Source organism: Impatiens glandulifera, chromosome 6, assembly GCF_907164915.1.
Source record: "Impatiens glandulifera chromosome 6, dImpGla2.1, whole genome shotgun sequence".
Taxonomy (NCBI): Eukaryota; Viridiplantae; Streptophyta; class Magnoliopsida; order Ericales; family Balsaminaceae; genus Impatiens; species Impatiens glandulifera.
Window position 1 is genome coordinate 56,220,459 of NC_061867.1, and position 15,782 is coordinate 56,236,240.

At 36.3% G+C, this 15,782-nt stretch overlaps 1 protein-coding gene across 1 annotated transcript; it reads right to left on the reverse strand.

Moving 5' to 3' along the window:
* Positions 1–5,743: 5,743 nt before the first annotated feature.
* LOC124943963 (splicing factor U2af large subunit B-like) lies at positions 5,744–6,333 on the reverse strand. Its single transcript, XM_047484417.1, has 2 exons — positions 6,167–6,333; positions 5,744–6,110 (listed from the first exon to the last, which is right to left on the reverse strand). Exons 1-2 carry the CDS (start codon positions 6,331–6,333, stop codon positions 5,744–5,746), a joined length of 534 nt encoding a protein of 177 aa, XP_047340373.1.
* Positions 6,334–15,782: the final 9,449 nt, after the last annotated feature.

Below are 15,782 nucleotides of genomic sequence, written 5' to 3' on the forward strand. Positions count from 1 at the left end.
TAATTTATTTTTAAACTTCATTTTAACATGTTTCTTTAACTCTATAATAAAGTTGTTATTTTTATCAACATCCACACCATATATATAGAGAGAGGTAAAGTAAATAATATTTTCATTTGTTTTTATAATATTTTGATTTACTAATTTTAAAATTATTTATTATTTAATAAATGTATGTTTCTTATTCTTCAACTTATATAATCTTATAAAAATTTAATCGGGTAATGAGGTACATGTCGGGGATCAGGTACCCAACGAATCTGGGATGGAGATATGAAGAGAGATACCCATTGGGGTCGGGGTCGGGCTGTAAAATGATAATCGAGTTCGGTGATATGTATTTCACTGCCCGACGAGTAGGGTACCCGTTGTCATCTCTAATGAGGTGACTTTATTGTCACGACCCCTTAATATACATACTCTAGAAGGTTCTAGATTTTGTAAACTTTTTTCTTTCATGGAACTATCTAGAATTCTCTATTAGGTAAATGATATAATTTCATAGAATATCCTAGTGATAAAAAGGATCTAGAAAGATTTTTCAACTTGTATATAAACAAGTCTTGACCATGAACAAAAGACAAGAAATACAACTTATATTCTCCAAATTCTCTTTTTAAGTGTTCATTCTTTTTACATTTTCTAATAGGCTACTAGTTAGCATTGAGATAATATAGTCTAGTACCACACACATCGATGAGTTATTTGTGGTATTACTAACCATATGAAGTCTATATGCCCATTTAAAAGTAAAAGGTTGCAGTAATTCAAGAAACTAAGTCCTCTAAAGAAGAAAAAGAGACTCAAATGAGATCCATAAAACTGCTCAATGATGTAAAGTCGATCAAAAGAACAAAAAGGGGTTCAATGTTCGTGTAAGCCTTGATCAGAGGAAAGACGCATCAAAACACTAGTCGATACTATAGATACCCACAACTTCATGCGTGAATGAGTGATTAAGGTGTTGGGCATCCGCATCAACCTAACAAGAAGACTATCAAGTCTGTGAATACGACAGCCAAGCCGGTGGCCGAGGAGATTAAGGGAGTGCAAACCCAGATCGGAGACTAGAAGGGACAGTCTCATTTACGGTAGTCCTTATGGATGATGATGTAGTGTTGGGACTACGATAATTTAATCAGGTATGCGTTTGCAAAGTTCCTTATTTTGATTCGCTAATTATTTTGATCACGAAAAAACTAGTGCGATATCAACAAGTAGAGAATCAAAGGAAACATGCATGCTCTCGACAATGCAATTTAGTTGAGGTCTAAAACGTTGTGAAAAGACATTTGTCGTTTTTGTTAGGATGGATAATGAAAATGATTCCAAGGGAAAGGGGAAGTACTCGAAAAACTCCAGATAGTGTTGGAGGAGTTCAAAGATGTAATGTCAAACGAACTCTCGAAAAAATTGTCGCCAAAATTGGGCGTGGACCACAAAATTGAGCTAATGATAGATGTTATGTCGCCATCTTGCACGCCTTATAGGATGACACCTGCGAGATGGCGACATGACATTTGTCACTAGCTCGATTTTATGGTCCACGTCCCGTTTTGGCGGCAATATTTTCAGAAGTTCGTTGGGCATTACGTCTTTGAACTCCTCCAATACTATTTGGACTTTCTCAGGTACTTCTCTTTTTCCCTTGGAATCGTTCTCATTATTCATCATAGAAAAAGCGACAAATGTCTTTTCATAACGTTTGAGACCTCGACTGAATTGCATTGTTGAGAGCATGCTCGATCCCTCTGATTCTATTTTGTTGGTATCGCGTTAGTCTTTTCGTGATCCAAAATGATTAGCGAATTAGAATAAAAAACTATGCAAGTGCGTACCTGATCAAACCATCGTAGTCCTAACACTTCATCTTAATCATCCATAGGGACTATCGTAAACGAGATTGTTCCCTTCTAGTCTCCGATCTGGGTTTGCACTTCCTTAGCCTCCCCGGTCATGGACTTGATAATCGCTCTCGTTGGGTTGTTGCGGAGGCCCAACGCCTTAGCCACTACTTCACGCATGAAGTTGTGGGTAGCTCTAGTATCGACTAGTGTTTTGACATGCCTACCCCCGATTAAGGCTTCCATGAACATTGAGCCACTATTTGTTCCCTTGATCGGCTCAACAACACTAGCCTTTACAACATTAAGTAGTTTTAAGGATCTCATTTGAGTCCCTTTTTCTTTCTCGGAGGAATCAGTTACTTGAACTGCCGCAACATTTTTCCCTTTAGACGGGTACATAAACATCATATGGTTAGTAGCACCACAAATATGACAAACTCTTGGTTTACTCCCTGAGTTATTATTTGGATGTCACTGATAAAATATTAAATAAATAAGAGAAACTATTTATTTATCTCATATTAATTAGGCTAAATATAATAACCAATTCCTATATTTTCTCAATTTAGTTATTTCCCTATTACTATTATAAATAGATAAACTATTGTAAAGATTACTTATTCAATCAATAATATTATTTCAATCTTTCTCTTCAAGAACTCAATCAAATAGTTTTTATTTATTTTATAAATTCTAGAAATCAAACTTAGTATCAGAGCTTATAAGGGAAAATTCCCGAAAACGATTTCAATGAAAGAACAATATCACTTCTCAGTTCTACCAATAATATCTAGAAACGTAAAACTTGATAAACATAACTATATCTATTGGAAATCACAAGTTACTCCAATCATAATAGGTTATGATTTTATGGATATAGTAGAAGGAAATCTTGAAACTCCTCCTAAATTTTTCAAGAAACAGATGGTCAAAATAATACAATTCAAATCAAGAATCCAAAGTTTAAATAATGGCGTATCCAAGATCAAAGGGTACTTGCATGGCTCTTTTTAACATTGACCGACGAGATTCGTCAACAAGTCTCAAAATTATCTTCGGCGCAAAACTTTGGAAAACCCTAGAGAAAATCTATGTTTCTCAATCAAAGAGCCGACTATTTGAGTTACGGAGTCAACTCCTAAACGCACACAAAGGTAGTGACTCTCTTCTTAACTTCATTCAACACATCAAAAACCTATTAGATGCACTTATCGCTGCCGGACAATATGTTTTTGATCAAGATCTGCAACTAACTCTACTCAACGGGCTTGGAGACGAGTTCGAGCCGATGATATGTGCTATAACTTCTGGACAAGATCTATCGTTTAATGAGATGACAGACATCCTTCTAAATCATGAACAATGACTCATATTTAAGAAAAGAAAATTCTATTATAAAAATATTTCGCGCTCAAACGTTTCGGCGAATGTTGCTTATATTTATAGGCATGGAGGCGGAAAGAACAAAAGACAGAATCGAGACAATAATCGTCAGCAATGTAATTTTTGTCATAAAATTGGTCATCGCTCTGAAAGTTGTTTTTATAATCCATCTTGTCAAATATGTAATGTACAAGGACAAAGTGCTCTCGAGTGCCCTCATTTTAATTCTTCTACAAATCCTACGACAATGTTAGTTACACCGTCTACTATTATAGATCTCACTTGGTGTCCAGATTCAAGTGCTACCGACCATATTACTTCCGATCTTAATAATCTATATGTACATGCTCCTTATACAGGTACTCAAACTATCAAAGTCGGAAACGATATGCCTCTGAATATTTATAATATTGGTACACTAAAATTTTAAATCAATAAAAATCTCTCTACTTACGTAATATCTTACACGTTCTGGATATTACTAAAACTTTGATGAGTGTTGCGAAATTTTCATCAGATAATAACGTATTTTTTGAAATCCACCCAAATATTTGTCTTATTAAAGACCGAGATACGAAGATAGTGCTTCTTAAGGGATTACTCAAGGACGAACTTTATTGCATTGAACCTACTGAAAGTTCGTTTTCAACATGTTCTAATAAACACGTATTTATTGGTATTCGATCTCCTGCTCAAATTTGGCATTCACGACTTGGACATCCTTCTAGCGCTACTACATCTTTAGTTATATCACTTTAAGTTACCAATTTCAGGTAGTAATACTATTTCTTTTTTGTAGATAATGTCAATATGGGAAAGCACATAAACTACCTTTTTCGGCTTAAAAATCTACATATATGGCTTCTTTAGACCTAATTCATTCGGATGTTTGGGGACCTGCTCCTGAATTTTCGTCTAATGGTTGTCGTTATTTCGTACATTTTGTGGATGATTTTAGCAAATTCACATGGATATATCCGCTAAAGAAAAAGTCGGATGTTTTGAATACGTTTATCAACTTTCTTCGACTTGTTGAAAATTTATTTAGTCGTAAAATCAAAATATTGCAAACTGATCTGGGAGGAGAATATAGAAATTTCAAATCATTAACGGATAATCATGGTATTTTACATCGTTTATCTTGCCCACATACTACTGAGCAAAACGGTATTGCTGAACGAAAAAATCGTCATATTACGGAAACCAGTCTCACTTTATTAGCTCATGCATCTATGTCACTACATTATTGGAGTGAAGCTTTTGAAACAGGCACATATCTTATCAATCGTCTTCCTACTCCAACATTACATCAACGTTCACCATTCGAGACTATATTTAACTCTTCTCCTGACTATGATTTTTTTAAGACATTTGGGTGTTCTTGTTATCCACTCACACGGCCGTACTTATTGGACCGGACCTTCCCCAGTTTCCTCTTCCATAATAGCCACGATTATTCACTCCCACACCTCCTTGGAAACTCCCACTGCCTGTTTGATTAACCATTTTACCCGGGGCGGGATCTCCAAAACCCATAAGCCCATAATTTCAATTAGAATGCATGATTAAGTTGCATAGTAAACTTTGCAAGAAAAGAAAAATAAAGCATAAGAAATCATATAGACAAAGTGGAAGAAAAGTTAAGGGTAAATAACGCTCAAGTGATAATAAGTTGAGGGCAAGAGTGAACTTTATTCATAAGGCATAACTTGTCGATGATGACAAATTAAAACATCGAGCACACGATATTTCCCTAAGCTCTAGGGTTTCATCATCTTCTCTATTTTCAGAATTTCAATAATGGCTACTACAACAATTGATCACCGCGTTTCCGATTTGACATCCTCCGGCGATGCTTGGTTGGCGAAGACGGGAATTTCGAAATAGGGAGAGGGACTAAGGCAATACTACCAGCAACACATACACGATCTTCAACTTCAGGTTTGACAGAAGACTCACTATCTCAATTGTCTCGAAGCTCAGAGAAATTATTTGAATTCCAAAGGTAAATCCATGTGTTTATCTTATTTATTGTCTAGTATTGTACTTTCACTTTATACATTAAATCTACTGTTCGAAGTTGTTATAGCCTATGGTAGCCATTTATGTTGGAATTTTTTATCCACTTTCTAGTGAGGATGTTGAAGGAAGAGCTGCAACTTCTATAGGAGCCTGGATCGATCATATGTTGGTGAAGTCGTCAAAGTCATGGAGAAATCTAAAGTCCTTGTGAAGGCAAGTCTCAACTTTCTATTAACTTCATTACATTTTATGATAACCAACTTCGCATCCAACACATTATTCTTTAACACCTCCGGGTTTTCCTAAGAGAATATCCCGGTGTCAATCAAGATAATGTCTCATACCTACGTCTTTTTAAGCAAACAGGAAAAGAAAAAGGAAGCATGAATTCAATTATATTCCATTCTATGAACAACAGAAAATAAAAATACAAGAAAAAAAAACCTTATTTTCAAAAAAAATCTTCATTTCGCGAAATCAATATAGTGTAGTTAATGTCGCCTCTTAGCATAATTAGTGTCCTGAGATCTTGACGACCTTTGATCATCCTCATGACTCATCCTACACTTACTTTGCGGCCTTGTTAATCGACTACTCTTTTTCCATTCATCATCGTTATCGCCACCGCGTTCAGACTCCCTTTCTTTGTACATAATACTACTATTGTCATGTCTCTCCATATCGTCTCTTCTATGCCTATCTCCTCTCTCATGTTCCTTTTCTCTTTCTCGATCCATGTTCCTGTCACGATCTCGAGATCTTTCACCTAGACAATCCCGATCCCTTTCCATATCACTACCACCATGTCTTCTCTCAGAAAAGTCATTTTCATGTTCATTATCCTTCTCCCTTTCATCCCTATATCGTCGTTCAGTAGATCTAGACCAATCCTTTGCCTAGGGAGGAACTACTACTTTCTCCTTCGCTGGAATCTGCCAACTCTCTGCCGCTTCTTCTCCATAACTAGAATTTTCCCCACCAGCTCTTCCACCACCATAATCATCTCCGCCCCACCCAGACATAGTCGGGTCGACCCACATTCCCATATTCGGGTCACCATAGTTGACGGAACCATACCCATTAGCATGCCCCACCCGAAAAAGTCGGGTTCCCGTGAGGCGCAACCCCGAGAAGACCTACATTACCCATAGGTGGGAAAGATGATAAAATCCGAGAAAATGGAGCAGTTGGACCACCGGGGTATCCTACATAACCGCCCATCCGCCCCATGGGGGCACCATAACTGAGGTGGTCGTATACTTGACCCATCATCGCTTGAGCATGCATTGAAGGTGGTCCTGGTCCATATCCACCCATCATACCTCTTCCCCTTATTCCACCCGGTCGGTTCCTCATTGGACCCATCGACCCACGACCCACCAACCATGAGGACTAGACTTGACCCAGTTTCCTCTTCCGTAACCACCACAATTATTCTCTCTCACACCTCTTTGGAAACTGCCACTGCCCGTTTCATTAACAATTTTACCCGGTGCGGGATCTCCAAAATCCATAAGCCCATAATTTCAATTAGAATGCATGATTAAGTTGCATAGTAAACTTTGAAAGAAAAGAAAAATAAAGCATAAGAAATCATATAGACAAACTAGAATAAAAGTTAAGGGTAAATAACGCTTAAGTGATAATAAACTGAGGGTAAAAGTGAACTATATTCATAAGGCATAACTTGTCGATGAGGACAAACTAAAACACCGAGCACACGATATTTCCCTAAGCTCTAGTGTTTTATCATCTTCTCCATTTTCAGAATTTCAACAATGGCTACTGCAACAATCGATCACCGCTTTCCCGATCTGACATCCTCCGGCGATGCTTGATCGACGAAGATGGGAACTTCGAAACAGGGAGAAGGACTGAGACAATACTACCAGTAATACATACACGATCTTCAGCTTCAGGTTTGACAGAAGACTCAAAATCTCAACCGTCTTGAAGCTCAGAGAAATGATTTGAATTCCAAAGGTAAAACCATGTGTTTATCTTATTTATTGTCTAGTATTGTACTTTCACTTGATACTTTAGATCTGTTGTTCGAAGTAGTTATGGCCTATGGTAGCCATTTATGTTGGAATTTTTTATCCACTTTCTAGTGAGGATGTTGAAGGAAGAGATGCAACTTCTACAGGAGCCTGGATCGATCATATGTTGGTGAAGTTGTCAAAGTCATGGAGAAATATAAAGTCCTTGTCAAGGCAAATCTCAACTTTCTATTAACTTCATTACGTTTTATGATAACCAACTTTGCATCAAACACATTCTTCTTCAACACATCCGGGTTTTCTTAAGAGAATATTCCGCTGTCAATTAAGATATTGTCTCCTACCTACGTCTTTTTAAGCAAACAGGAAAAGAAAAAGGAAGCATGAATTCAATTATATTAAAAAATCACAAGAAAAAACAAACCTTTATTTTCAACAAAAATCTTCATTTCGTAAAATCAATAGAGGGTAGTTAGTGTCGCCTCTTAGCATAATCAGTGTCTTGTTATCTTGACGACCTTTGATCGTCCTCATGACTCATCATAGACTTACTTTGCGGCCTTGTTGATCGATTACTCCTTTTCCATTCATCATCGGTATCGCTACCGGGTTCAGACTCCCTTTCTTTGTACATAATACTACTATTGTCATGTCTTTCTCTATCGTCTCCTCTATGCCTATCTCCTCTCTCACGTTCATTTTCTCATTCTCGATCCCTGTTCCTGTCACGATCACGAGATCTTTCACGTAGACAATCCCGATCCCTTTCCCTATCACCACCACCACGTCTTCTCTTAGAAAAGTCGTTTTCATGTCCAGTATCCTTCTCTTTCAAAATCAGCCTCCCTTTCATCCCTATATCGTTGTTTAGTAGATCCAGACCAATCCTTTTCCTGGAGAGGAGTTACTACTTTCTCCTTCGCTAGATTCTACCAACTCTCTTCCACTTCTTCTCCATAACTAGAATCTCTCCACCAGCACTTTCACCACCATAATCATCTCTGCCCCACCCAAACATATTCGGGTCAACATAGCTGACGAAACCATACCCATCGGCATGCCCCACCCGAAGAAAGTCGGGTTCCCGTGAGGCGCAACCCCGTGAAGACCTACATTGCCCACAGGTGGGAAAGATGATAAAATCCTAGAGTAGTTAGACCACCCGTGAATCCTCCTTAACCGCCCATCTGCCCCATGGGGCCACCATAATTGGGGTGGTCGTATCCTTGACCCATCATTGCTTGAGCATGCATTAAATGTGGTCCTAGTCCATATCTACCCATCATACCTCTTCCCTCTATTCCACCCGGTCGGTTCCTCATTGGATCTGTCGGCCCACGACCCACCAACCATGAGGACCAGACCTCCCCCAGTTTCCTCTTCCGTAACCGCTATGATTATTCTCTCCCATACCTCCTTGGAAACTCCCATCGCCCGTTTGATTAACCATTTTACCCGAGGAGGGATCTCTAGAACCTATAAGACCATAATTTCAACTAGAATGCATGATTAAGTTGCATAGTAAGCTTTGCAAGAAAGAAAAACAAAGCATAAGAAATCATATAGACAAAGTGGAAGAAAAGTTAAGGGTAAATAACGCTCAAATGATAATAAGTTGAGGGCAAGCTTGAAATTTATTCATAAGGCATAACCTGTCGATGAGGACAAACTAAAACATCGATCACATGATATTCTATGAAACAACAGAAAAAAACACAAGAAACAAACAAACCATTATTTTCAATAAAAATCTTCATTTCGCGAAATAAATAGAGGGTAGTTAGTGTCGCCTTTTAGCATAATCAGTGTCCCGAGATCTTGATGACCTTTGATCGTCTTCATGACTCATCATAGACTTACTTTGCAGCCTTGTTGATCGACTACTCCTTTTCCATTCATCATCGCCATTGCCACCGCGTTCAGACTCCCTTTCTTTGTACCTAGTACTACTACTGTCATGTCTCTCCATATCGTCTCCTCTATGCCTATCTCCTCTCTCATGTTCCTTTTCTCTTTCTCGATCCATGTTCCTGTCACGATCACGAGATCTTTCACCTAGACAATCCCGATCCCTTTCCATATCACTACCACCATGTCTTCTCTCAGAAAAGTCATTTTCATGTTCATTATCCTTCTTCCTTTCATCCCTATATCGTCGTTCAGTAGATCTAGACCAATCCTTTACCTAGGGAGGAGCTACTACTTTCTCCTTCGCTGGAATCTGCCAACTCTCTGTCGCTTCTTCTCCATAACTAGAATTTTCCCCACCAGCTCTTCCACCACCATAATCATCTCCGCCCCACCCAGACATAGTCGGGTCGACCCACATTCCCATATTCGGGTCACCACAGTTGACGGAACCATACCCATTAGCATGCCCCACCCGAAAAAAGTCGGGTTCCCGTGAGGCGCAACCCCGAGAAGACCTACATTACCCATAGGTGGGAAAGATGATAAAATCCGAGAAAATGGAGCAGTTGGACCACCCGAGAATACTCCATAACCGCCCATCCGCCCCATGGGGCCACCATAACCGGGGTGGTCTTATCCTTGACCCATTATCGCCTGAGCATGCATTGAAGGTGGTCCTGGTCCATATCCACCGATCATACCTCTTCCCCCGATTCCACCCGGTCGGTTCCTCATTGGACTCGTTGGCCCACGACCCACCAACCCATGAGGACCGGACCTGCCCCAGTTTCCTCTTCCGTAACCGCCACAATTATTCTCTCCCACACCTCCTTGGAAACTCTCACCGCCCGTTTGATTAACCATTTTACCCGGGGCGGGATCTCCAGAACACATAAGTCCATAATTTCAATTAGAATGCATGATTAAGTTGCATAGTAAGTTTTGCAAGAAAAGAAAAATAAAGCATAAGAAATCATATAGACAAAGTGGAAGAAAAGTTAAGGGTAAATGACGCTCAAGTGATAATAAGTTGAGGGAAAGAATGAACTTTATTCATAAGGCATAACTTGTCGATGAGGACAAACTAAAACACCGAGCACACGATATTTCCCTAAGCTCTAGGGTTTTATCATCTTCTCAATTTTCATAATTTCAACAATGGCTAATACAACAATTGATCACCGCGTTTCCGATATGACATCCTCCGGCGATGCTTGGTCGACGATGACGGGAACTTCGAAACAGGGAGAGGGACTGAGACAATACTACCAGCAACACATACACGATCTTCAACTTTAGGTTCGACAGAAGACTCACAATCTCAACCGTCTCGAAGCTCGGAGAAATGATTTGAATTCCAAAGGTAAATCTATGTGTTTATCTTATTGATTGTCTAGTATTGTACTTTCACTTGATACTTCAGATCTGCTGTTCGAAGTTGTTAGGACCTATGATAGCCATTTATGTTGGATTTTTTATTTTATCTTTTTTCGCTTTATTTTTTTCATAACACTTAGTTTAAGTTAAAACGTGATAAATGAGAATTCAAAATTGATCTCGTGTTATATTCTTTATACCTTAATTATTAATTGAATTATGTTTATTTATATTAATCCTTATAATAATATTTAGTTATATTCATATATTAATTAAAATATTTGTTAATAAATATGAATTTTATAGTTTAAAATATAAATAAAATTATGTTTTTATATGAAAAAAGTTATAATTATTACAAAGAAGAAGGTTGTAGTTGAATTATATTTTCTAGAAAAGAAAATGACGAAAATATTAAATGGAAAACGTTGCAAATACATAATCAAGAAGGGTTAATTTGGTAAACTATCCAAATGTCTAGTTTACCAAACAGGCAACCAAAATCATTCGCCAGTCTTTAGTCTTCTTCCCGGCTCTTCACTGCTCTCTTATCATAATCAGAAGTTTCCGGTAGAAGCACCGTCTCCGGCGCAGGTGAAGTTCTTCTTCATCTCCGTCAACATTTGAATCTACAGTTACTGCTTCATATATTTACAATGTATCTTTATATTCTTCTTGTTTTCTCCCCCGATATCGTTTCCTTTCGCTGCCGGAGGTCAGGTGTTAGATTTATTGGACAAATAAATATAAATAATGTGTTTGGGCTATTTTTTATTTGGAATTCAATAAAAATAAAGTGATCATTAAGTATTTATTATTTTTTTATTGAATAAGTCACATAATTAATATAATTAATAGTACGGAACGGTTATGTGTAGAAACCGTCAATTTATTTATTATTTATGATGGTTAAATAATAAATAAATAAATAAATATAATATAAAAGGGTTGTGGTTCCCCGATTCACAAGTGCCAGTTTTCATTTTCTCATTAACCTCCATTGTAAGAGAGAAGAAGGGAGAAAACCGCTTGTAGAATTGGAAGAGCAAACCCAAACTCAAAGATCTTCGTCATGAATTCAGGTACGCTTCCGCTTGTTTAATCAACTCATGGACATAGAGAAATTTATGTATTAGGATTGTGATTCATCCATGTTAGATATTATCGATCTATAAGATTATAGATTAAAGCCTGAAAGAAAGTAAATCTAATATGCATGAATTCAGAATCATGAATTTAAGACTAAAGAAAATTTCTACAATTGGTATCAGAGCCAATCTCTATGTTAGTTTGTTGATATTAAGATCTTTTTTTTTTCTCTATGTTAGTTTGTTGATATTAAGATTTTTTTTTTTTTTATGATATCATATTATGATTAAATCATGAATTCAGATATCTTACTAAAGATGATGATTTGAAGAAGAATGATTTTTTGGGTTTGCGACTGGTTATTAATTTATTTTTATTTTTTTTAAATAATTAATTAATTAAGGACTAAACCGTTATTATTTAAATAATAAATTAAAGATTAAGTTTTGAAAAGTTCAAAAAAAATTTAATTATTTATTTAATAAATAAAGATTTTATTATACATAAATCACATAACCTATAATTAAATATATGTATTTACAGAAAACTGTAACCGATATATTATTAAATATATGTATTTACAGAAAACTGTAACCGATATATATTATTGAATATATATAAAATAGTTAATTATTATGTGATATATATTTATTTATTTGGAACATAAAAAAAATATAATTAAAGAATTATATATTTTTTTAAAAGAATTATATTTAAAATATATATACGGGTTATATATCTCTTTCATACTATTATGGGTTATAAATCTCTTTCATACTATTATGACGTAAATAAAATAATATTAAGAAAATAATTAAGAATTTAAGGAATTAAGAATTTAATTAATAAATTCGACTTTTGAGATTTAAGGAGTTTATTATTCTAACTAATCAATTGAAACAACATATTACCAAAGTAATCTATCTTGTGAATGTTGATTCGGTATATAGATTTTAAATGATAAGTACGTCTGTAATTCATGCGGATATTATATCAGTCCAAAGATAGATTAATATTGTCGGGCCGAATTACAGAAGTACCTGTGATGATGAATATGTGACGATTATTCGGTTCCATGTGAACAATAATTCAATCCAAAGATAGAATCATTGTTTCACAGGATTTATTGTCAGTATTTGATCATTGCACAAAATATCACTTACAAGTTAATATTTCTGTCCAAAGACTAAATATTAATGTTGTGCTAGATATTTTTTTTGTTGATGGAAAAATCTCAATGTGAATTTATTAATCAAGATGTGAAAAATGTGTTCATAGTATTTTTTGTTTAATTTCAGTTAATGCTTCCGCATCTACAATATCTGCCAATGTCAATTCTATTCCTATACTGAATGGAAATAACTTTAAGGATTGGAAGGATAATGTTTTGATTATCCTCGGGTGTTTGGATCTAGATCTTGCGTTTCGGATTGATCGACCCATTATTACGGATCAAGGTTCCCTTGTTGAAAAACAGGACCTTGAAAAATGGGAAAGATCAAATCGCATGTGTCTAATGATCATTAAGCGAGGAATTCCAGAAACGTTTAGGGGTGATATCTCTGAAGTCACTAATGCTAAGGAATTCATTGAGGAAATTGAGAAACGTTTTGCAAAAAACGATAAGGCTGAAACAAGCACGCTTCTTGCGAGTTTGACCTCAATGAAGTATAAGGGAAAAGGAAACATAAAGGGAGTACATAATGGAAATGTCTCACCTTGCTTCAAAACTAAAAGCACTAAAGTTAGAGCTTTTTGATGAATTGCTCGTGCATTTGGTTTTGATCTCTCTTCCTGCACAATTTAATCAGTTTAAGGTCAGTTATAACTGTCAGAAGGAGAAATGGACTCTTAATGAGTTAATTTCATATTGTGTGCAAGAAGAAGAGAGATTGAAGCAAGATCGGACTGAAAGTGCTCATTTGGCTTCAAGAAGTAATTTCAGAGATAAAAAGAATAAAAGGAAGAACCCTAAAGAAGCTGCAGGTGGTCCCGTGCAAAAGAAACAACAAACTAAAAAAAATGAGGAATTTAGTTGTTTCTTTTGTCGGCAATCCACACACTTGAAGAGGGACTGCACTAAATATCACGCATGGCGTGCAAAGAAAGGTGAATCTCTTACTTTAGTTTGCTCTGAGGTTAATTTAACTTTAGTACCGAGTCACACTTGGTGGGTAGATTCTGGTGCTACTACTCACATTAGTGTTTCTATGCAGGGTTGCCTGAGCTGCCGAAAGCCAAGTGATGATGAAAGATTCATTTTTGTGGGCAATGGAAAATCAGTTGAAGTTGAGGCTATTGGGAATTTTAGATTATTATTAAGAACTGGTTTTTATTTGGATTTGAAAGACACTTTTGTTGTACCGTCTTTTAGACGGAATTTGGTTTCTATTTCTGTTTTGGACAAATTTGACTATTATTGTTCATTTGGAAATGGTCAGTTTAGTCTTTCTTTAAATTCAAATATTATTGCAAATGGTTCTTTGTCAGTTTATAATAATCTATATTTACTTGATACAATTGCCTCATATAATGAAACTTTGCATACAAGTAATCGCGGTACTAAAAGAAAATTAACAACTAAAAATTCTGCATCAATTTGGCACTAGCGTTTAGGTCATATATCTAAACACAGAATTGAAAGGCTTGTAAATGATGGAATTCTTGATTCTCTTGATTTTTCCAATTTTGAGGTTTGTATTGGATGTATTAAGGGAAAGCAAACAAACGTAAGAAAATTGGGTGCCAACAGAACTACAGACGTCTTAGAACTCATTCATACTGATATTTGTGGGCCATTTCCTACGGCTTCTTGGAATGGTCAACGATATTTTATTTTGTTCATAGATGATTATTCAAGATATGGCTACCTTTATCTCATTAGTGAGAAGTCCCAAGCACTGGACGTGTTTAAGGCATACAAAGCTGAAGTAGAAAATCAGCTTGGTAAAAGAATTAAAGCTATCAGATCTGACCGTGGTGGTGAATACTATGGTCGATATGATGGATCAGGAGAACAACGTCCAGGACCATTTGCTAAATTCCTAGAGGAATGTGGAATTGTACCTCAATACACTATGCCAGGTTCTCCTCGCATGAACGGTGTATCTGAGAGACGAAACAGAACTCTTAAAGATATGGTAAGAAGCATGATTTCTCATTCTACTTTACCGGAATCTCTCTGGGGAGAAGCAATAAAGACTGCAGCATATATTCTCAATAGAGTTCCAACTAAAGCAACAACTAAAACTCCTTATGAGCTTTGGACCGGTAAAAAGCCAGTCCTAAAGCATTTTCATATTTGGGGATGTCCAGCAGAAGCAAAGCCTTATAAGCCTCATGAAAAGAAATTGGACTCCAAAACAGTTAGTTGTTACTTTATTGGATATTCTGAGAAATCAAGGGTTATAAGTTTTTTGTTCCCACGAACAGAACTATTTTTGAGACGGGAAATGCAGTGTTCTTTGAGGATATTGAGTTTGAGGGGAGAAATACTAAGGAATTTGTATTTGAAGAGGAATTTGTTCAAATTCCTATAATTGCTACTGATGATAATCATGAATTTATTTATGATATTAATCAAGAAGAAATTCCAGAACTTCAAGACAATAATACAAATCTTCCCATTGAAAACGGGGTAAACATTCCTGAAGAACAAACTCAACAACCTCAAGAACAAATGCCATTACGGAGATCCACGAGAGAAAGGAGAAATGCTATTTCAGATGACTATATTGTATTTCTTCAAGAACATGAGGATAGCGTTGAAATGATGGAAGATGATCCTATCAACTTACATCAAGCAATGCATAGTTCTAATTCTCATAAATGGATTATTGCCATGAATGAAGAAATTAAGTTTATGGAAGACAATGACGTTTGGGATCTAGTCTCATTACCTGAAGGTGCGAAACCTATTGGTTGTAAATGGATATTTAAAACCAAAAAGGATTCAAAGGGTGATGTAGAAAGATATAAGGCATGTCTTGTTGCAAAGGGTTTCACTCAGAGGGAAGGTATTGATTTTACAGAAACATTTTCCCCTGTTTCGACAAAGGACTCTTTTAGGACGATCATGGCATTAGTGGCGCATTTTGATCTTGAACTACACCAAATGGATGTTAAGACTGCGTTTCTAAATGGAAACATTGAT

Coding starts and splice junctions, on each gene's coding strand:
- LOC124943963 (XM_047484417.1), bottom strand. CDS start 6,333: ATGGGTATGGTTCCGTCAACTATGGTGACCCGAATATGGGAATGTGGG. Junction 6,111..6,166: donor AGATTCCAGCGAAGGAGAAA/GTAGTAGTTCCT, acceptor ACGACGATATAG/GGATGAAAGGGAGAAGGATA.